Genomic DNA, 22,713 nt, shown 5'->3' on the forward strand with positions numbered 1-22,713 from the left:
AGTGTCTACTGAAATGTCAACAATGATCTGCTGTCCTCCATAAGGCAAAGGACAAGAAGAATGGCTGAAACAAGTTTACTGGATATGCGGGTTTTCCTACATGATTCAAACAGGCAAATTTCTTCAATTAAAAATAAAACTACAGTTTCAAAGATGTCACCTGTAAATGGAGCTACAGAATCGTTGTCCTTTTTTATGTAAGAGTTTATGACATTCTGCCATCACCATGCCAGTTTTAAAGACATAAAATCTGAATGGAAGACCGTTAATATTAAATAAAGAAATGGCAACAAGAAAACTAAATATACACAGTAACATCGAGATTTTTCTCTGTGTAATGCTTTAAAAGTGCAGTTGCAGGTCTGAGAGACATGGTGGGTAGCTCACAGGACTGGGGTCCGGCTGTGGATGGATACAGACTCTTCAGGAGGGGCTGGCCAGGACGGCAAGGAGTGGGAGTTGTCCTTCATGTGCCAGAGTGGCCAGACTGCATGGAGCTCTGCCTGGGGACAGGTGATGAGCCAGCTGAACGCTCATGGGTGACGTAAAGGGCAGACCAGTGTGGTGGGTGTCTGCTACAGGCTGCCTGGTGAGAAGAAGTAAATGAGGCCTCCTTTGGACAACTGGAAGAAGCTTCACGTTCACAAGCCCTGATCCTCATGTGGGGTTTGAACCACCACAATACCTCCTGGAGGAGAAACATGGCAGGGTGCAAGCAATCCAGGAGGTTTCTGGAATGCAATGATGTCGACTTCCTTGCACAAGTGATTGAAGAGCCAACAAAGGCAGATGCCCTCTGGATCTGATAGCTACAAACAAGGAAGAACTGTTTGGGCATGTGAAGGTCCAGGGCAGGCTTGGCTGCAGTGACCATGAGATGGTGGAGTTCGGGACCCTGTAAGGAGGTAACAAGGCAAAAAGTCATATCACAACCCTAGAGGCAGACTTTGGCCTGTTCAGGGACCTACATGGAGGAATCCCATGGGATACAGTCCTGGAAAGAAGAGGGATCCAGGAGACCTATTTGAAATTCAAGGATCACCTCCTACAAGCTCAAGAATGCTCAATCTTGACAATCGGGTAGTCAAACAGAAGTGGCAGGAGGCCTCCATGGGTGAGCAGGGAGCTCCTGACAAAACTCAAACATGAAAAGGAAGTGTGCAAGACGGGGGAGCAAAGACAGGTGACTCAGGAGGAGCACAGAGACATGACTGGAGCATGCAGATACAGAATCAGGAAAGCCAAAGCCAGTCAGGAGCTGAATCTGCAGTCTTTCATCAACTTCTCCAGCACAGGTCCTTGTCACAGGGTACAGTCCTTCAGGAACAGACTGCTCCAGCATGAGTCACCCACAGGCCGCAGGTCCTGCCAGAAAACTCACTCCTGTGGGGGCTCCTCTCCACAGGCCACAGCTCCTGTCAGGAGTCTCATTTTGCATCGGCTGTCCACAGGCTGCAGCTTCCTTCAGAGCATATTTACTTGCTCCATCATGAGGTCCTCAACAGGCTGCAGGTGGATATCTACTCTACCATGGACCTCCATGGGCTGCAGGGGAACAACCTGCACCACCATGGGCGTCACCGTGGGCTGCAGGGGAATCTCTGCTCCAGCGCCTGGAGCAGCTGCTCCCCCTCCTTCTGCACTGGCCTGGGTGTCTGCAGGGTTTGTTTCTCCCTCTTTTTCCTCACTCCCCTCTCACAGCTGCTGTGCAATGTTTTTTACCTTTTCATAACTACATTATCACAGAGGTGCCACCAGCATCACTAATTTTTATATATGAAGATAGAATAATTTCCTTTTGTAATGGCATCATAGTTTTGAGTTTCCTGTTCTTAGCATCTATATGAACCTGAGACTTTTCCAAGATACATCAAGGTTCAAAGCTTTTTACTTCGTTTTTCTCGGGGCTGGTACCTGATTGCCCATTTTGTAATTACTTCATTCTGAGTGCTTTTTGGGCACCGACAAAATATGATTAGAATTGCTCCATTTCTTCTGGATTTCCTGGAGATCATCAATAGAACAGAGATCTCCTGCAACTTCCAGATGCAAAATTATTTATCAATTCAGAAATAATTATCTCAACAAAGTGTTGTTTTAACATTGTCCTTTAACAGATTTGATAAGTGTATATAAGCTGTGCTGTATCCCTTTGTTCTCAGCCACTCACTGAGGTGGTGGCCCAACTCTGAGTTGTGACTAAAGCAAGCCCAGTGGTACCCACGTCTGTGTGAATTTTTCCTTTAACATGTCCTTGCAATGACATTGGCCAGTACCCTCAGCACTTGTAGATGCATCCCATCAAGTCCAGTGTGTATGTCCAGTTTATTTAAATAGTCCCTAACAGGATCCTCCTACACCAAGGGAAAGTCTTCGTTGCTCCAGAATGTTAATGTATCTTGAAAACTCTGAGATTTATATGGATTTTAAGGACAGCAAACTTAAAACCATGATGGTATTGCAAAAGGAAATTATTCATTCCTTGTTTATAAAAATCAGATGATTACTGAGTAGGAGCTGAGAGGCAATTTTAGTTTCATATATCATGCTGGTGAGTCTTATATTAGTCAACAGCAAAAAATCCTCATTTCAAAAAATGAGTCATTAAAAGGCACAAAAGGGCAAAAAAAAAATACCTCAGACCTGAACAAAATGCCTTCATAGTTATTTACATAGGGAAAAAAAAAGAGGTCTGAGATAATTTGATTAGTGTGATTATCTTTGCTGGGAGCAAAATATAGGTATTACGGTGGTCTGTAATTTAGTACAGAAAAAGTTCAAAGGAACTAATGTCTGGAAGATGAAACTGGACTCATCTGAACCAGAGACCCTGGCACAGCACTGAGCATAACCACTGAAATAAAGCTTTCAAGGGGATTTGTGAATAATCATCTCTGAATCAAATTTACTTTTTCTGAAAGATGTTTTTGTCAAAAATGTATTTGGCTCAATACAAAGGTAGTCAATGAAATGCAATGAGTCGTGATATATCAGCACAGGTGTTCCTTTCACAGCCCTGTCTGACCTAAAACTCTATAAAATATAAAGTCGTTTCAGAGGTCGTGACAATGAGTTTGATGGCCAAAACCCATGTGGGACTTCAAAAAATACTCCCTTTGTTGATCAGTATGGTTGATGCTGTATACCTGAAGAGTATCAGTCAGGCTGAGGTACCTCTGGTCGCTGACAGGCATGAACACCAAAATTAGATGAGAATTAAAAGCATGTAGTGCATGAAAGATAGATCAGGAAAAACGATCTTGTAAAACATGAGTTCATTTTATCAAAAGGAGAAGAGATCACACTAAACACTGAACATTTTGAAACTCCTACTCAGCAGTGTTTCAATCTAATTTTTGTACTAATAAAGTTACCATGGAATTATGTCAATTTTTTGTCATCATTGGCTAGCTAATTGTGTATGTATGTAACTCTCCATTGTTAACAGTGCAGCATTGACTATGGGGTCGATTATATTCTAAGGAAATTTTCCAGAATCACAAAATACATTATCATGTTTATTTTATTAGTTACTTTTTGCTTCCTAAATGACTTGCCATATGCTGAGTGGCTGGGTTGCATAGCTGTATAGGAGGTGTAATTCATATGGCATGAATATTTTGGGGAACTCTTTTTTGGCATCATAGTCCAGTTTTCACTACTATGCACCTTATTCCCACCTCTTCTCTAGTCCATCTGTTGAAATGGCGAATTTGCTAAAGGTAACTTTAAAATGAGACTTTTGAGAGGTAGTTTTCTCAGAAGTATCCATTCTGTTGAACGGGGAATATATAATTGTTGCAAGACTTACACAGCTTTTTGTGGAATAATGTGTTTATCAAAATTTTGGATCATTAGGAGTAAAAAGAAAGAAGTAAACTAAATTGCAGAATTACTTGAAGAGCTTGAAGAACCCCAGAACAGTTCCAAAGGAATAAACTGAATATTCAGTTACAGTCCCTTTTGAACATGCTTCCAAGAAAAGTGGTTGTACTGCACTCATAAGAGAAGCTACAGCTAGATTTACCTGCGTCCTCTCTCTTAATGACGGAACAGCTCTGGTGACAGGTGAATAACGCTGAAGAGACCTGACATCAGTGAGACTGCTGTACGCAAATGTTTTTGGTTGTTTAACCAGATTCTTCAAGTCATTGTAGTGGAAGTGTAATAGCATGCCTTTTTCCTTCCTTCAGGAAAACAACATGTATATGTCTATAATAACACTTGTAATCCTGGAGCCTGGTCCAATAATTTCACCATTAGTTTACCTTTTTTCCTTTTTCCACACTTAATTCTCATCAGCTTTCCATGTACACTCCTACCTGATGCCTCTATCACTTGGCATCATTTTGGCAATACTATATTAATATGTCTTCTCAAACAATCTCATCATCTTTGGGAGAATTCCTTCCCAATTCCACATAGTAAAATAATACTTTTATTCTCTCTGTCTTCACATCATTTTTCCCAAACAGAAAGGGCCATCCATTTCCTCCTCTGCATCTGGCTTATTATTTGCATCAAGATACAGCTCTACTGCCACGTTTCACTCCTGTTCCCTTTTCTAACGGATTTGTTAGAGTAGCATAGAGTCAGGCATTGAAATGACACCTCTGGGTTACGGGACAATTCTTCAAATATCCCTGAAATAGCAGCTGTCTGGAATTGGATTTACCAAGTGTCAGTAAGGTCATCAGTGGTACTCACATGCACATTATTTGACCATCAAATGGAAATTGAATTGCTGAGGCTGCTATTCCATCATTCTCAAGTGGTACTCAACACATATATGTCTATATATTAGAAGCATCAGCAAAGGTATATATTGTCACATTGTTGAAGAGACCCAATGTTTGCCTTTTGGGACAACAGAGACTTTACTCTCTGACTGACAAGGTAATCAATAAAGTATGTGATTTCACTGTTGCTGCAAGGAATCCCATTGACCTGCTCCTACTTGATGCCTAGTGATTGCAGGAGGATGGAAGAATGTGCAGGCTGCAGCTAAAACGTCACTGTGTAGGGAAACACTGAATGCGGTCCTTGCCATGCCCTTGCAGTATGCTGCAGCTTACATAGGGAACACTTCCTTTACGTTATCTTCTCATTATCTGAAAAGATAATGGCAGGCTCTGGTCGAATATGTTATCTCAATACACATTCAGCTTGTAAGTCTGGCATGCAGACAGAAATCCTGTCTCCTCCCTCTGAGACTAAGGGGAGGCAACCAAGGGAAATGAGGGATGCCTCCTGCTCCCACATCCCTTATTGCAGGGTGGCATGGCTTAGGAGTGAAGGAATGCCAGGCTACCACGGGCATGTGGTGTGTTGTGCACTGGTGTGATATGCAAATCCGTTCTCCTATCATGCACTGATTTGAAATTGTGCATCAGTGACTTGCTTTTACAGAATTTTAAGAGGATTTACCTACAATAAAAGTTTCTATGTTTCTCCTTCATTTTCCAAGCACATAACCCCATTTTTAGGGTACTCAGCCACTATATCAACAAACTCAAATGTATGTGCAAAACCAAAAGTCTCTGCAGAACAACTGAAAATATTTTTAATAGAAGAGGGAAAAAATGTCCTCCTCTTATCTAGGCAAAAACTAAACCTGATTAGGATTTGTTATCAACATGACATACATTTATGTACATTAGTGTGCATTTGGAGGTCTTTAAAGCAGTCTCGGCCAAAATAAACAAACACAAACTATGTTAAGAATTTCTTTTTTTTTTTTTTTTTCTGTTAACTAGTAAAAAATTTCAATAACTGGGAAAATGAAAAGAGGATTTGCTAGGGAAAATAATAATATAACATAGTATGGCATAATGATCTTGTTACCAGAAATGGTTTTACTATTACTTCATACTCAGTAGGTCCTGGAACACATTAGTATCGGAGACTGAAAAAAGGCAAACTATGGAAAGATAAGCACAATTCCATCTGTTAATGCAAAGGAGATTTCTTCATTAGCTGGTGACTCAATAGTGTATTATGGACTGTAAGATGTTAGTTATGGAGGCTGCCATTGAAAACATGCACTCACCAGCATCTCATTGACCACCTGCAGTTTCACGCAGAAGTGTTCTGAGGTGCCAGCTAAAGGGAAAATTTAGGCAAGCAGCTGAACTATGAGAGGAATTCCCAAAAGCAAGTTGTTTCACACGCATTTCCCTATTCCTTTCAGTCAGAAAAAGCTTGCTAAGAAATGACACAAGCCAAAGACTGTAACAGCCCATCCATTTGGGACAATTTTTCAGTGTTAGTTAATCTGTCTCAACCTACTGCTAGGATAGAGCTATAAAAATATTGGAAGAGATGGGTACTTTTCCTTACTGTACCTATATCTCTTATATTTCTGTAAATTGCAAATAAAAGGGGCCCAAGTCGTATGTTTAAGTCACTCCCCTTCCATATCCATAGATTACCAAATACAGGAAAAGAAGAAGTGGCAAAAGGGAAATGCTTTTTCTCCCATCTTTACCCAAAGCCAAATACAATCTATAGCTGTAAAACAGTAATAAATCCAGTGTGTAAAGCTGCATTCTGCAGTGAAATCCAGGAGTATCTTCCTGTTCTTTTACAGCTCACCCATGGCAACAGTAAGAAAGATTGTGGACCTTCTTCTGGCCATAGACCATTCTTTAAGACATGTCTACAGCTTTTACTTATCCAGCACTTGTTGCATTCAGAACACCTTCCAGTGCATCCCACTTACAGAGGCAGACCTTGAGGCCCATGGCCATCGTGGTCTCTTCTCCTTCCTCTTTGCCATTAACATGCAACCTCTCAGTTACTTTCACCTGTATCCTCCAGGAAAAGGATGAGAGAGCCTCTGTTCCAAGTTATGTCATAGCAGGTGGTGGTGCCTGAAGGAGCTGGCTATTGGTTGCTCACACCAGTAGTTAACCCAAGTCATACCATGACCCAGACAGTTGCAGGAAAGGTGACTTGGCATTTTGTTGGCTGGCATAACTGTGATGAACTGATGAATGGGGGCATATGGAAACATTGTACAAATGTCAACGCATCAGGAAGTTATCCAGTACACGGAATTGACAGGGAAAGAGTAAGGAGAGTAAAAACATGAAGGGAATTCTGTGAATAGTACTTTGAGACTACTTCAGCAGCATCTGAAGTACTCATGTGTTTGCTGCTTGCGTATGGCAAAGCGGGGAAGTAACCTCACCTCATGACGTGTCCTGCAGCTCTGGCGATGCACACGCTGATGATGGTAGGTTTAGACACGTGCATAAGAGGTGTTAGGCAACAATGGCAGTAAGAGGATGAAGCCAGGAGGGGAGAGGAGTGGTGTAGGGAAAAATGTGCAGCAAATCCTTACTGAAGACAACCTTGGAAGTAGTGACATGAAGCCTACTGAAGTTGTGAACAAAACCTGGCATCACTAGATGCCTGTGTCCCCACTAATAAATTGGCATCAGGGAATGATCCACGATCCTGAACAGAAATCATCTGCACTAGCAAGCTCCTAAAATGTAAATAGTGAAACCATTTCTGAGATACTGGGGATAGATCTGGCATTGACATTTCTGACACAATACTGAAAACTTGCAAAAACTTTGGTGAATGATATAACACCTGGAACATATGCCTAACAATAATAGTCAAAATAAGACTAATCTGGTTTGCAATCCAATAAAAAATGTTCCCTGTCCTGCTTTCAGCCTGAACCAACTAGCCTTCTCCCCAGCTGCTCCTAAGCCTTGTACAGGGGGTAGGAGACCAACACTCTCAGCCTGTCTTCATATAGGAGAGGTGTTCCAGGCCCCTGGTCATTTTTGTGGCCGTCCTCTGGACCCGCTCCAACAGGTCCATGCCTGTCTCGTACTGAACTCCAGAGCTGAATGCAGTACTCCAGGTGGGCTCTCACCAGAACTGAGGGTCAGAATCACCCTCATGGACCTGCTGGTCACGGTCCTTTTGATGCAGCCCACAATACAGTTGGCTTTCGGGACTGGAACTGCGCATTGCCAGTTCACGTCCAATCTTTCACCCACCAGTACCCCCAAGTCCTCCACAGGGCTGCTCTCAAATTGTGCTTCTTTGCTGAAAGGCTGGGTTCTGCAGAATCAAAATATGTGAATTGTATGGGCAAACAAATGTCTCAAGCGTGTGGAATAGGTATCTGACCCTGGCTCTGTCGTTCTGTCCCTTGTCAGTCTGGCTACATCTGTACCAAGTTATAATGTATGGCTGATGTGCATACATCAGGAATTACCCTATGCACACCACACCTCAACCTATTTACTTTGAGCAGGGCGGAAGCAAGCACCATATTACACTGTTTGTATTGATTTGGGATCCACACCTTATGATTACCTTATCTTTGGGCTATGATTGTGAGGCATCCTCTGGTATTTACATTTATACCAGTGGTTTTCTGTGCAGCCTGGGACAACTTATTTAAGCATGCTATGGCTGCATTTCTTCAACTCTAAACTGGGGGCAATTCTTTCCTCATGAGATTGCTAGGAAGGCACATTAATATTTATAAACAGAGGACACCCTGGGATGAATGAGATAGATACATGAAAAGTATTCTTGTTATTCATAATAGGACAGCACATTCTGCTTGTATGTACATAAAGAATAAGCACACACTGGCTCAGAATGAGTAAAGTTTACCTAAACTATATATAGGGTGGGATTAACACCTAGGTATCTCATCTAGTCACTGTTCTAGGCTCTTGGTACTATTGATAGAGACAGAAAACCTCAGGCAATGGCTTGTTTTATCTAAGGGTGATAGAATGAGTCTTTCTCTGCAAGTCTCTATTTCTCCCCACTGGCTGTGAAACCTAGAGTAGTTCATAGAAGATATGTGGGCACAAAGTAAAATGAGATTAATCAAAGAGTTCCCATTTTGCTCAATCAGCTGCTGCTATGTATTATTTATTCATGAGAATGATATGGCTAAAATATCACCTATATAAGGTGATTATGTGCATTGTACCCACCATATCCTTTAAGTCAAATTGGACAGCCACATAACAAAAATTATACAAGCATATACCCCACTCTAATATTGCACATGTGTGTTGTTTTGACACGACACAGGAGAATCACCTGGAAACTCCAAGTCCTGCAGGCATGAGCTCAGGTTTCTTTGTTGAACGCATGGCAAGCCCTAACCACAGAAACAGAATACGCTGCAAGAGTCTATTTAAACTTAACATCAAAGCTGAGCTCATGTTTAGAAAAAGGAAAGGAGGAATAGGAAGAGGTGAAGGAGGTGGTATCACCTCAGGTACCTATTTAAACAGTAGTAATTTCAGTGAATCATTATTACAGGTCACTGTATCTGTACAGGAATGTTTTCTCGGCAGTCTCTACCCATAACATGGACCAGACACCATTTTCCCTAGCCTCCCATCCCATGGCCAGAGCATTTTTCATGCAAACATGCCAGAGTGTTTTGAAACTGCCAATATCCAACTTGCTTGTAAGATATTTTTATCCAAGCCTATGTTGCAAGGCCTTTATGATAAGGGCTGTTTCCCTGCTGTAGGTGTAGGTGATTTCTAGCATACAAGTTCCTGAGTTTATCATTGCTATGGCATTACAGATAAACTATTATTATTTGCAATTAAAAGAATATATTTCAAACTTCCTATAATCCGTAGCTGTTATAGACTGGATGTATTCCACTCATGGATAAAATTCCATTCATATATGTACTAGACATACAGAATATTCACATTTTAGGATATATTGAAAGATATTCTGACATATTTAATATTGTCATGCAAGAAAAAACCTTATACGCTCGTAGGCACTCTGAACCCAAGTGGCAATAAAAATTGCTATATATGCTATATATGGTTTATTGTTTGATTCTTTAAATAAAGCAGTCTTGCAAACACTCCTGTGATGACCACGAGGGATCGTCTGGCTGTATTGTTACTACTGTTATTATTATCAGTCACAGTATTTAAATTCCTATGCAGTAGCATATTTGTGATTATCATACCTGAACATTCACAAATATTCCTTTACAATTTGTCTTATCTGTATCATTCATGCAGTGAGAAAATTTGGGATTATTAACATTAATGGATCATAAGTCCTGTATGATGTACTGTGAGACACCATATACTGGAAATATAGCCCAAGGCACATCACAGTGTAACCTGTGTTCTAGAATACTTTTCAACATATTAGAAAAAAAAGACAAAATACAGGTAGGAAGAGATTTTATTTTAGTTGCCATACAAAAACTTTTCTGTTGTTTTTGACACTTTAAATGCAATACACATGGAACAGAATACGATTTTCATCCCACCTACCCACTTCACAAGTCACTAAGTAAAGCTATCACACTTGAAACACTGGAAGTAATATTATAATTAACTGGACACAGATCTCTAATGATATTGGTAATATTAAAAAAAAATACAAATGGAGAACTCATTGTCCAAAAGTATTAAAATATTACAATAGTTTGTCAGATAACTCCCTTAAATATTGCAGTTGATTTTTCCCAAGTCTTGAAACACTCATAAATTTTAATGCATTAGAGAAAACAGGTCCAAATGTTAAATTGGTTGACTTCACAAACTTGTAACTCATTAACACGACATGGATTCAGGACTCAATTAAAAAGGCAGAAATAGGATTCCATAAGAAAATTTAAAGTACAAGCAACTAATGTCCATCAACCCAATATTATGAAATGCAGATTTTGTCAGATAGGCTTGCTATTTGAACATCAAAAATCTGACCGATAAAAGTAATGGTACTAGTATATAAGATAAAGCTTTTGTAGGCAGCTGAATTGCATTAGTTTATGCAAAAAAATAAGAGATGCAAAAATTACCTGATTTAAATTATGTGGATTAACAAGTAGCTAAGTGACAGAACAGAAAGGGTAACTGCAAATGGAACCATCAGCTGTAAGCAATGAAACCATTTCTGAGATACTGGGGATAGATCTGGCATTGACGTTTCTGAAACAATACTGAAAACTTGCAATAACTTTGGTGCATGATATAACACCTGGAATATATGCCTAACAATAATAGTCAAAATAAGACTAATCTGGTTAGCAATCTAATAAAAAATCAAGAGGTTACTAAATGAAGACATATGAATGCCTATATAGAGAAGAGATTGCTGACAGTACACTGATTTATACAATAGGGAAGAAAAGTATGACAGGTAGTTAAAAGCTGCAATGAGACATTCAGACAAGAAAAATTATAAATAATAACTCGTAAGTATTTAATTCAAAACAGAAGAGAAATGGGAACTCTTGTATGCTACAGAGATAAAGGATACAACTTTCCTTTTGCTTTGCTGCTGAAGGTTAAATGGAAGTTATTAGATGGGCAGCCAGTCTGGGCTGAAGACAGCCGAGATGGTGACAGCAACCCAGACAGATGTTTCAGCTGCTGGACACGATAACCAGCAGGTGTGAAGACCATGTCATCTGTGCTGCAGCCGCTGACCAGTTCTGGGCTGGCACTGGGTTACACATGGACCTGCACCTTGGCAGAATTATCTGGTGTGCTCCCTTACACCTGCATCAGCAAAAGAGAGGGACAGATCCTCTTATAATAAGACACTCTGTTACTGGGCATTGTTTTGAGGTACTAATATTGGACTGTGTAAAACTGTAAAAAAATTAGAAGTATGATTCCCTTTCTGTAGCTAAATAGCCTCTGTGGAGTTTGAATACACCCCTGGAGCTAGCTCTGTACCTATAGATATGCTTTCTAGAGCACGCGGGTATAATGAATGCTACTATATACCATACATACATCTATTAACTTTTGGCTGTCTGATAGCCATTTTCATGTTCAGGGTTAACTTTATTATGACTTTTTTTTTCTTACTCAGTGTCTGATGTATGTTGTTAAACTGCATTAGAGTAACTTTTTTTTTCTTTTTAATACACTTTAACAATGGATCTTTTTAAAGGATTGTGGAAGATACAGATAAATTAAGTCATCCATAGTTTCTCTGACATACTAAAAAAATTCTTAGAACAGCAAAGAAACTATTTTCCTTCCCCAGAAAGTTATGCTACTAAATAGCTACAGTGTTATCATACTCCATGCTTTTTTGAAATTCCCTTTTTAGTGTTTCAAACAGGGTTCTTTGCTGCTGAAATAAGGCTAATTTTTCTGTTTAAGGATGCCAATAAAACTCATGTCAAAGGTAGATCAAATAGTCACAGATTGCGGGCAGCTAGGGAAGTCTGTTGGAGAATTACCATTCATTGGCTTCTCCTGTTGTTACCTTCTGTTCTGCTGTTGATTTTTACCAGACACAGCCTACCTTTGCTTGGACATTTTTACATTCTTACAATAAGTATGACATTTACCTTTGTTCCAGAAGCTACAGATTCCAGCTCCTTTCATTAGTTGTCAATTTAAATGGAATGTATAGACGATTTATTCTCAGTAGAATAGAATACTTCAGTTGGAAGGGACCTAGAACAGTCATCTAGCCCAACTGCCAAACAGTCCTGTCCAGCATGAACAGCCCCACGGTTGTGATCATTTCTGCTGCTGCCACATGGAGTGTGGAAACACAGAAATTTAAAGTGAAATCAATGAGGCACAGACAAAAAAAATAAAATGAAACTGCTACATGCTGGCAAGGATGCGCTTACATTTACTTCGTAGCAATATGATCATGCATTACCTTGCACTTCCTTAGGCTATGTTCTCAATAACAATCTTAAAATATATACAGAAAGTTGTACAAGTCTATGCAAGGGATGATGTGAGAAACAATACCAACCTCAGCTCACCATCAGTGTGCTTGGATTGGAGTTCTGAAGCAAGTGATGAAAATTAACATCTGGAGTTAAAGCAAGGAAGATTTAACTTCTGGAACTGAAGGTGAATCACAGAATTTGGGTTGGAAGGGATCTCAAGATCGTTGAGTCCAATCCCCTACTCAAACTTTGGACAACTCCAAAATCAGAGCAGACTGCTCAGGCCCTTTGGTTTTAGGATTGCTTCTTCCCAGGAGGTAGCTGTAGACAGCCATAAGTTCTTCCTTAAGCCATCTCTTCTTTGGGCTGAGCAAAGCCCGCTCCCTCAGTTTTTCCTTCTACATCACATGCTCCAGCCCGCAACCATCTTGGTGGCCCTCCAATGGGCTCAGTGTGCCCAAATCGTTCTTACAAGGAGGGGCTCAGACCTGCACCCATCAATGCAGATGCTGCTTCACAAGTGCCAAACAGAGGGAAGAAGCACCTCCCTTGTACTGCTGGCTGCACTCTTGCTGTTGCTCCCATTAGGTGTCTGACCACTTTTGCTGCAAAGGCACACTGCTGATTCACCTTCAGCTTGTCATCCAGAAGAACCCCCAGGTCTTTTTTTACAAAGTTGCTTTCTGGCTCAGTCCACACCCTGTACTGCTGCATGGTGTTACTCCATCCCAGTTGCAGGACTGCATTTTCCCTTGTTGAGTTTGATAAAATGTTTGTCAGCCCATTTCTCCAGCTTGTCAAGGTACCCCCGGTGGCAGCCTTTCCATCCAGCACAACGACTGCTCCCCACAGCTGGATATCATCTCTGAACTTGTGGAGAGCACGTGCTGTTCCACTGTCAAAGCTGTGAATGCAGATGTTAAACAACATTGGTCCCAATATGAATGCCCAAGGAATACTACTTATAAATAGCCACCATGACACTCTTCAGCCTGTTGCTCCATCCCTTTTTTTACTCACTTTGTAATTCACCCAGCTAGTCCCTATCTCTCTAGTTTAATGCCAAAGATGCTGCAAAAGACATTTTGCCTAAGTAAAGGAAAATGACATCCACTAATCTGCCCTCATCTTCCAATCCAGTCATTACATTGTAGAAGGCAATTAGGTTGGCCAAGCACCATTTGCACTGGCAAATCCATGCTGGTTTTTCCCAATTACTTTTTTCTGCCTTATGTGTCTGGATATGGCTTGCAGAAGGATTTGCTACATAACCTTTGCAAACACTGAAGTAAAGCCAGTTGGCCTGTATTTCCCCAGCTCTTCCTCCTTGGCCTTCCGGAAGATGGGTGTGACATTTGCTTCTGCAGTCATTGGGAACTTCTGATCGCTGCAGTCTTTCAAAGAGATAGAGAACAGCCTTGCAGAGGTATCAGCCGTGCATCCTGCTAGGCTCAGTGTTCAGGTTGCTTAAGGAATCCCTAACTCAGTCTTCCTCTAACATGGGTTGTACTCCACCAAACACATGCGACACCTAAGAACAGACCTTGCCAGTAAAGAGCGGGGCACAGAAACCTCAGCCTTTCCATCTCCTTCATCACTAGGTCACTTGTCCATTTGACCTTAGTCTTCCTTTTGCTGCTTTGTTCTTGTAGAAGCCTTTCTTGTAACCCCTCATGTTCTTTACCAGTTTTTACTCTGGCTAAGCTTTTGCATTCCTGATTCAGTCTCTGCATTCCTGGGCATTCCTTCTTTACCCCACTTGAGCAGCCCATCCCTGCTTCCATCTCCCATAGGCTTCCTTTTTTTTATCTAAGCCCAGTCAGGAGTTCCCAATTCAGCTAGTCTGAACTTCTCACACCTGGATCATGTCCTGCAGACAGAAATTGATGCTTCTTGTGCTTTCAGGAGATTGTCCCTGAATATCAACCTACTCTCCTGGGCTCCTTTGTCTTTCAAAGCAGCAGCTTCTGGAGCTAGTGCGCAGGGGTCTCCCTGAAGTCTGCTCTTTGACAGAGTTGTTACTGCTACTTGCCTCTTTTGCTTTCCATCTTCAAATCCTATGGCTTACTAAGACTAGACCAAACACGCCCAATTCTTTTGTTATTAGAATCAGCTAGGAAGAAATAAAACCCAACTTTATTATTCAGCAAGTTTATTTTTGAATATTTTTTTTTGTTTTGACATGTATAAATAAATTGATCCTCAGAATATGTTAATATAGATATTTCATTGTGTTCTTTTAGTGCAGCATCTTTGGCCTCCCTCACATTTTCAATTACCACTTTCTTAATTAAAAGACAAGTATTATATTTCTGTTGGTGTTTCTGCCTGTAAATGATGTGAAATAGGTGTCCTTAAAGACGCTATTGAAGTCCACAGAATCCTGTTCATTTATACAAGCTGAGGACCTGTTCCAGCTGTTGCTTTGTGAATTCTTGAGGTAATTCAGACACAGAGCTATTATTCTGTGTCCATGTGGGCCTCCGTTCCTATGATTTTGGGGCAGGTATTATAGTATCTGGTTGGTCTTTGTCATTTGTGCGTACTTTAGTATTGCTTCTAACAGACAGATCCTCTTCCAGTGTCAGGCTTCTCAGGTTTTGATTTTAAGCATCCTGCTCCTTACATAGGTTAAGACCTGAAATGTTGAGACAAGACCTGAGGCAAAATAAAGATTTGTGGACAGATGCAGGGTTGATAAAATGTGCACAGCAGATGAAATGTGCCTATTTTGTGCACCTACTCATATGCAGTAGCTGTTTAGCTCAACAGTTTATGGTGTCACCTTCCCTTCTGGGAGTCCATTTAGCTGCCATGTAGAGTTGTGACTTACCTTGGGGACAGGCAACTTCATTCCCGCCAGAATTTTGTAATCCTGGTAAAATCTTCCCAAGTATTAATTGCTTCTTGCACTAAGAATGGATGTCTCACAGGCTGACACCAAGCCCAGTGCCACAACAACCTGCCACAGTCAGTGCAAACCCCAGCAGGAAGCACGGTGCGCTTGCTGCTCCCTGGGAATTTCCCTGCCTATGCCCAGGCTGGAGAGAAGGATGTATGGCAACTTGGGCTGAGTGTGCGCAGGAGCTTATAGAAGACAGTGTCAAGGTCCTTTACAAGGTAATGGCCGTTTTTCTGATTTTAACAACTACATTTTCTTACGGTGTATTATGTTTTTCTGCTCATTTTGTTCTCTTAGAACACCACGGTATTACATAAACACGCAAACTACTACAAAATTTCCTGTTGAGAACCCTGCCAGCTAAAAAGCTTTAGAGAGTAGCCACTGCATGAATATGTACAAAAAACCGCTCACGTTTTGTGAGAAATTCGGAATTTCACTATACAGCGTAGGAATTCTTATGTTTTGTATGTGTCTGTCGTGCCTACAGCTACCTAGTGGATCCTCAGGTTCTTTCCAAGTAGGGTCCTGATGCTCATGCCCTAACTGATCATGCCTGAATATGACACTGGGAAGACCACTGAGCCACAGGTTTATAGCAGTGATTGGACAAGACTTAGCTAACTTAAGGGACATCCCAGCATTTTTGCTCTGTTCCATCCCAAAGAGCTGGAATTACTGCTTTTCTCTGGGCTTGATTTCACCATACATAAGACAAAGTTAATAATACCCGCTTATCCCAGTGGAGTGTTCTATGGCTGACCTGATGTTTATAAAATGTATAACCCTGTGGTACGTACTTCCACATGATCTTCTGAGGCTAGGACAACACCTCTAACGAGGACTGGCACTCAGGCTGTCCATCAAGAGCGTACAGAGCTACTGAACATCCCGTTGGCAGAGCGAAAGGCAGAGCATGCACCGGGTCGCACCAGTTCAGAGGCCCAGAGGCTGACACAGCCTTTATGTAACTTCTTTACCACAGTTTTGTCCTCCACACATCCCACAGATAAAGGGTATGCCCAGGATCATCGTTACCGCCCATACTCACACAGTTACAGCTGGAGACAGCGTAATAGCACACAGCTTGCACAATCAACGCCCTTCCACCTAACTATATTGCTATAAGCGGCTTCTGCAGGGGACTGTGCCCTACATTTCAGGCCATTACTAGTGCAGAAGCAAAGGTGCAAAATCATCCCTACAAACAGCTACACGCCTTCAGGAGGCTGACACACCCAGCGAAGTGGGTGCAGTAGCAGTGACACACGCCTATGGAAAAAGCTGGATTTGGTAGTTAGTGACATGCTGCAGATCTGACTATACATGTTGCTGTCATTTCAACATAGTGCCCTCAAAACATCAGCTGATAGTTTGACATAGCCATTCTCCGGCATGTACACATATGAAGCCCTCATTGCAAAAGTGTGCTTGCCACACCTCACAAATGATAGATGCTGTGACAGATATCACTGTAGATAAAAATCTTAGCTGTGTAAAAGTATGAGAAACTATGTAAGAAAAGTATCAGTAAGGCAGAATGCGATAGTATGCATACAGCTTTTAACATCCTTGTGTCCGTGAAACACTCATTTTTAAAAGGAAGCTGAAACACAGGTACATATATATACAGCACATCTCATATACTGCGTATACACATTAGCTTCTTGGTTACGGTGAAATCTCCCACAGAGGAATTAATTATAAATGAATCTCTCAGAATGGGGCTGGGAAGTGCTGGATTAATGGCTCTTCTTCTGGACCAGTACAGAACAGCAGCAGTTTAAGCTGGATGCAGCCCACCACTGCAGGCCAGCACTTCCAGTCACTGTCCAGATTTGCAGTAAATGAGGCTAGTTCTACAGTTTAAAACCTGTACACATAATGATCTGGAATGAAACCATAGTTACATTTACTTGGGAATAAAACCTGATGTGGCTTGGGAGAAAGCTGTCCACCACTTCCCCGGTCTTCTTCTCAGGACCAAATTTTTGGGTAGAAAGATGGAGAAGGAATGTCAGCATGTATATAGAGTCCTGTGGAAACAAAAGTTTATTTCACTAGGAAACCACTCTGTTGGATCTGGCCCTTGAGCATTTAAGCCAGAATATTAAACAGATTTTAATTCTGGTATTTCAGATAGAGCCACAGCACAAATGGCTGATGTTCAAAAAATGAAGTTGGTACAGACCAGAAATCGAATTTAGTGCTGGTGCTGGCAGATGCAAGTGATATGGAACCTAGTAGGAACTTACATCAAAGGTAGTTTTTGGCCAAAGCCTGCACTAAATATTAACATCTCTGGATACTTCCTGATGCATCATTCCAATATATTTGGTTTGGAAAAAAACTGTTTTGATGCAGTTGAATGTATGAAAGGACAGATGGCATCTAGCAGATGATTTAGGAGACGAACTGGATCTGTTTCAGATCCTACAGAATACTCCCTGTGCAAAAGCTGTGTAATCCCTGTGTACCTGAGTTACCCCGCCTCAAATTATGGAGTTAACAACATGTTACGTAATAAACAAAAAAAATTAATTAGTGCTGAAAGATACATTGTTGGGTTTAATGGTATTTTTAAAAAATTATGGTTGTTTGGAAACAGCTTCTTTTCAGCACGAATAGCATAAAGCTGCCTTAAGCCCCAGTATTGAAACAGATAGCAGTTGTACTATTGCTTATGCATATGCTTGAGGCTGTACTTGTTGATTCAAAGATCAGAGAAGCTTTTTTGGCACAGCTAGCAGTCTTTATAAGGCATATCAGCTAGAGAGCTTCAATGCAAGGAGCCGATGAATTTGACATGCACTGTAAATTGATGTGCTAATTTATTTCATCATTTTCCCTCTTAAAACACTGATGGAATCAAATGAAAAAAATATGATAGTTCAATAGCTAATAAAAACACATGTAAAGTTAAGGTCTTTTGAACAATTTAGATTTGGTCATGTTTAGCGCATATAATACTTTGTGTGCCGTCTTTACTGGTAAGTGAATACGCTGTCCCTTATTCCATGGTGTCACATTTAGATCTTCTGTCAAATGCATTGATTCAAGCACTGTTATGGTTTCCCACCAGGAAAGTTCCTGGTTATTGCGATTCTCTTTGTAGCAAGGCAAAGCTTTTTTACCGCCGTTTTTGTCTTTTGGTGAGCTGCCTGGAGAGATCACTGGCAGCATCATACAAAGCATTTTTACATGCTTTTTTAATATGCATTTATCAATGCACAGAAATATCTTAAGGGTGAGCGTCAAGAGGATGGGGCCGGGCTCTTTTCAGTAGTGCCAGGTGACAGAACAAGGGGAAACGGGCACAAGCAAGCTGCAACATAAGTAGTTCCATCTGAATATGAGGAAGAACTTCTTCACTTTGAGGGTGACAGAGCCCTGGAACAGGCTGCCCAGTCTCCTTCTGGAGACATTCAAAACCCACTTGGATGCCACTCTGTGCGACCTGCTCTAGGACAACCTGTTTTAGCAGGGGGCTGGACTAGATGATCTCCAGAGGTCCCTTCCAACCCTGACCCTGCTGTGATTCTGTGACTGCTTTCTTCCTACTAGACTTCATAAATATTATCCAGCATACCTGTATCTCATTTTCACCTTACAACAATCTCATTGCTAGCCTGAAGCACAACCTGAGTGGGAATACTTTCAATTAGTGCAGAAGCATCTGCTCTTTCATCAGACATTACAGTAGAATATGCTTCACTGAAATTCATGAATAAATGCTTTTTCTTGTGCATTACTAAATGCACTGATCAACTGGACTTTGTAACAGTTCTATTGCTATTTATTTGTGCCGTGAAGAAGCAGAAAATGGCTTGAAATAGTTCTGAAACGACAGATCTCTCTTGGTTTTTTGTTTTGTTTTCTTTTTACAAAAAGTTCTGGAAGGAATATAAACAGATTCTATCTCCAATGGGAACTAGGAGGAGACCTTTCTTGGGGCAGGCTCTGCCACAGATTCTTGTTGCCTTCTGTACCTTTCTTGCTGCCAGCACAAGCACTCTAGAGCACTGGACAAATGGCCAGAGCATAACTGGGAAGTCGTGTTCCTCTAAGGTTAGCTGCCACAGACAGGCCTGCCTTTTCCAAGCAGAAATTGCCCATCTGAGACGTCCAGGTTTTAGGAATGTGTAGATTACCTAGTAGAAGATGACAACACCGGCTAATTAATGATATTTTAAAAAACATCTTTTTCTGACTAGCACACTGCAGATTCCTTGGAGGCTGTTTTGGTGCTATGTCTTTAGATGCCTTCCTCCTTCTGCTCTCTTTAAGTAGAAGACATGGGTCTCAGCTTGCATAGAACCAGCACATCGTGCTGGGTGCACAAATGTAGGAAACGAGCTGGGATGTGTTTGGAAGCTTTCATACACAGACCTAATTTTAAAAGCCTGACCATGTGCTTGCAGGCTGAAAGTTAAACTAATGAGAATAGCTTGTCATAAACTTCATCACATTTTTTAAAGTCAATGTCAAAGCATAAAAGAAGTTACTCTGGTTAGGTTGTTCATCTTCTCCCTGTTCTCCAAGCTCTGCAGCTCTGTTGCCGCTCTTCTCCAGGCTTAATTGCTCTAAAATTATCCATGTACCATCATATTGCCAATACAAATGAATTAATTGCAATCAAGAAAAGTTATCTAATCTGAAATAGATGAAACAGTAAACTGGATTGTATAAATATTTTATAAACAGTAATTACTTGTGTCAATTGGGCAAAAAAGACTTCCATTGAACAAATAAATGATCATTTTAATAAAGAAGCAAGTATATCTAGGCTATAATATAAATAATTATCATTATGAATATGTATTAATAGTGCAAATGTGTTTTGTTCTTTTCTGTTGTTTGGTAGACTGTGGATCTTTACTCTTTGCGTTGGTGGCACTCTGCTTAGTCCACATCTTGCCTGGCATCAGGGACAGCAAGGGAGTGCGACCCTTTGTCATGTCGATTCATTCAGTAGCCCATTCTGTTTCAAACATGTGGCCAAGGCAAATGGCCATATACCAGTCTGAGGATTATGACTCATTCTTCTGGTTTCCTTTTGATTTAAATTATAATGTTTACAAAAGTTCTGAAGCCGTGCTTTAAACAATGCCAACCATGCGTCAAGTTTCTAACAGCCCAACGACAGATATGCTACGGTGGTTTCACCTGAAGGACGCACAGGAACCACAGCTAACACCACACTGTCTGCCTGCAACGTGGGAAGCAGTTTGGTCTTCACCTTGTCCTACCCAGTGACAGATCCATTTCACAGCTCTCACCGGACCTCCTGCCACGATCAGTGCCATGAAAATGAAACGTGATTCAAGTCAGTGCAATTCATGAGATTTTCGATTGACTCTTCTCACGTGAGAGAAGTTAGCAGCTGTCCACGCAGAAGCACGTGGTGACCTTGCTTTGGCTCCAACTTTCAGGCAGCATTGCGATACACTGGGTGTCCCTGTCCATCCAGGCCTCCAGGGGTTTACGTAGCTCCTCTTCCTTTTCCCAGTGCAGGCAATCCCTACCCCCAAACACCTGCTGGTTTCCAAGCTGCAGGCACAGTGGCTCTGCTTGCGGCAAAGTAACTAGCAATAGCCGGTGTGCCTCTCACATCCATCGGGATGGGGTTACAGCAGCCAGGGCGGTCCAGGAGCTGAGCAGAGGGTGGCTTACTCAGGAAGAGGAGTGTGAGCTGTGCTCACCAAGACCAGGTGACAACGAGTGACACAGGTGCTGGTGCACTGGGGGAGGGAGAGGTAGATACCATCTGATCTGTTGTCTGCCAGGAGGAAAGTTCTCAACTCCGGTGAAGCAGCTGCCCTCCAGTCCCTCAGTGGGGAAAACCAGTCCCATGGGCGTCATGCAGCCATTCACACTACGCAGATCGTGGGAGAGGGAGAGACAAGCTGGCAGGAGGAGATAAGAGGCAAAGGTGTGAGGAGCAGCTGATGCACCCACACCAGCCAGAGGTTTTGCTGGGGTTGAAACACAGGGTGCAGAACGGATGAACTGGGACTGCACGCTGTTGCCACGGAGGCTCCTTCTCCTGCAGCCCCCAGCGATGGTCCATGAGGCGAACCTCTGCGCCATGAAGCGACCGTAAAGGCTCCGGTCCAGGAGATGGAGGGAAGTGTGCCAAAGGAACCTCGGTGGCACCTGGAAGAGGCTGGGCAAGTTGCTGGCCAGGGAAATGCCACACGCGCCGCCGGTGGGGCCGGGAGGCGGCGAGATGCCGTTAGGGATTGCCGGCTTCCCCAGTGCTGGGAGGGGCAGGGATGTTAGCGCAGGCTTCTCGGGACAGGCTGCTGAAAAGCCGGCAGCCTGGGTAAGGTGAGCGCCACTGACGCCGGTGCCTTGGCCCGTCCGCCCAGGGGGAGTGAGAGGAAAAGGAGAGAAGAAAACCCCGGGCTGCGAACAGAGCAGAGGAAGAAAGGAAACAGACGTTGCCGAGTACTTGTTCCTCCGCCTGGTACAAAAATACCTCTTTGAAAATAAAAGGCAAATTAATATAACAAGCACCTCTTTTGCACCCGGGACGCGCGCTGCGGGAGGAGGCGGGGCCCTACGGGAGCGCACGTACGGGAGCACCGGCCGCCCGGCCCCGCCGCCGCCGCGCTGCCCCCCGCCGCCGGCACTGCGCCTGCGCGGGGGGCCGGGCCGGGCAGCGCGCGCCCCGCGGGCAGCCGCCGGCGGGCAGCGAGCCGGCGGTCACGTGACAGAGCGCACCGCACCGCACCGCGCCGCGCCGCGCCGCCCGCTGCGGACGGTGCTGCGGAGCCGCGGCCGCCGCGCTTCCAGCCCCCCCCCCCCCGCCTCCGCGCCCTCCGCCCTGCCCGCGGGGCACAGGAGCCGGTGACGGGAGCGAGGCGGAGTCTGGAGGGAAGATACCGAGAGATAGAGATTTAAATCACATCCCTGGCTGTAGAAGGGCAGCAGCAGCAGCAGCCCCGGCGCAGAGGCACGGACGCACGCGCCGAGACAGGTCTGCCGGCTCCGCCGCTGCTGCTGCTGCTCACCATGGGTGCCGCCGCCGCCGCCGCCGAGCCCCCCCGCGCTATGGGCCTGGTGTCCAGCGTGGTGAACGACACCCTCGAGTTCTACCGCTGGACCTGGAGCATCCGAG

At 42.9% G+C, this 22,713-nt stretch overlaps 1 protein-coding gene across 1 annotated transcript in view; it reads left to right on the top strand.

The window, feature by feature from the left end:
* The window catches only part of ELOVL4 (ELOVL fatty acid elongase 4), a 91,535-nt gene that overhangs the window by 18,391 nt on the left and 50,431 nt on the right, over positions 1 to 22,713 (top strand). Inside the window, exon 1 of the mRNA XM_080388134.1 lies at positions 1 to 22,713. This exon is cut by the window's left edge and continues 18,391 nt beyond it. Within this exon, the coding sequence (XP_080244260.1) occupies positions 22,608 to 22,713 (106 nt within the window). The 5' untranslated portion in view covers positions 1 to 22,607.

This window comes from Falco punctatus (genome assembly GCF_963210335.1).
Source record: "Falco punctatus genome assembly, chromosome: 5".
Taxonomy (NCBI): domain Eukaryota; kingdom Metazoa; phylum Chordata; class Aves; order Falconiformes; family Falconidae; genus Falco; species Falco punctatus.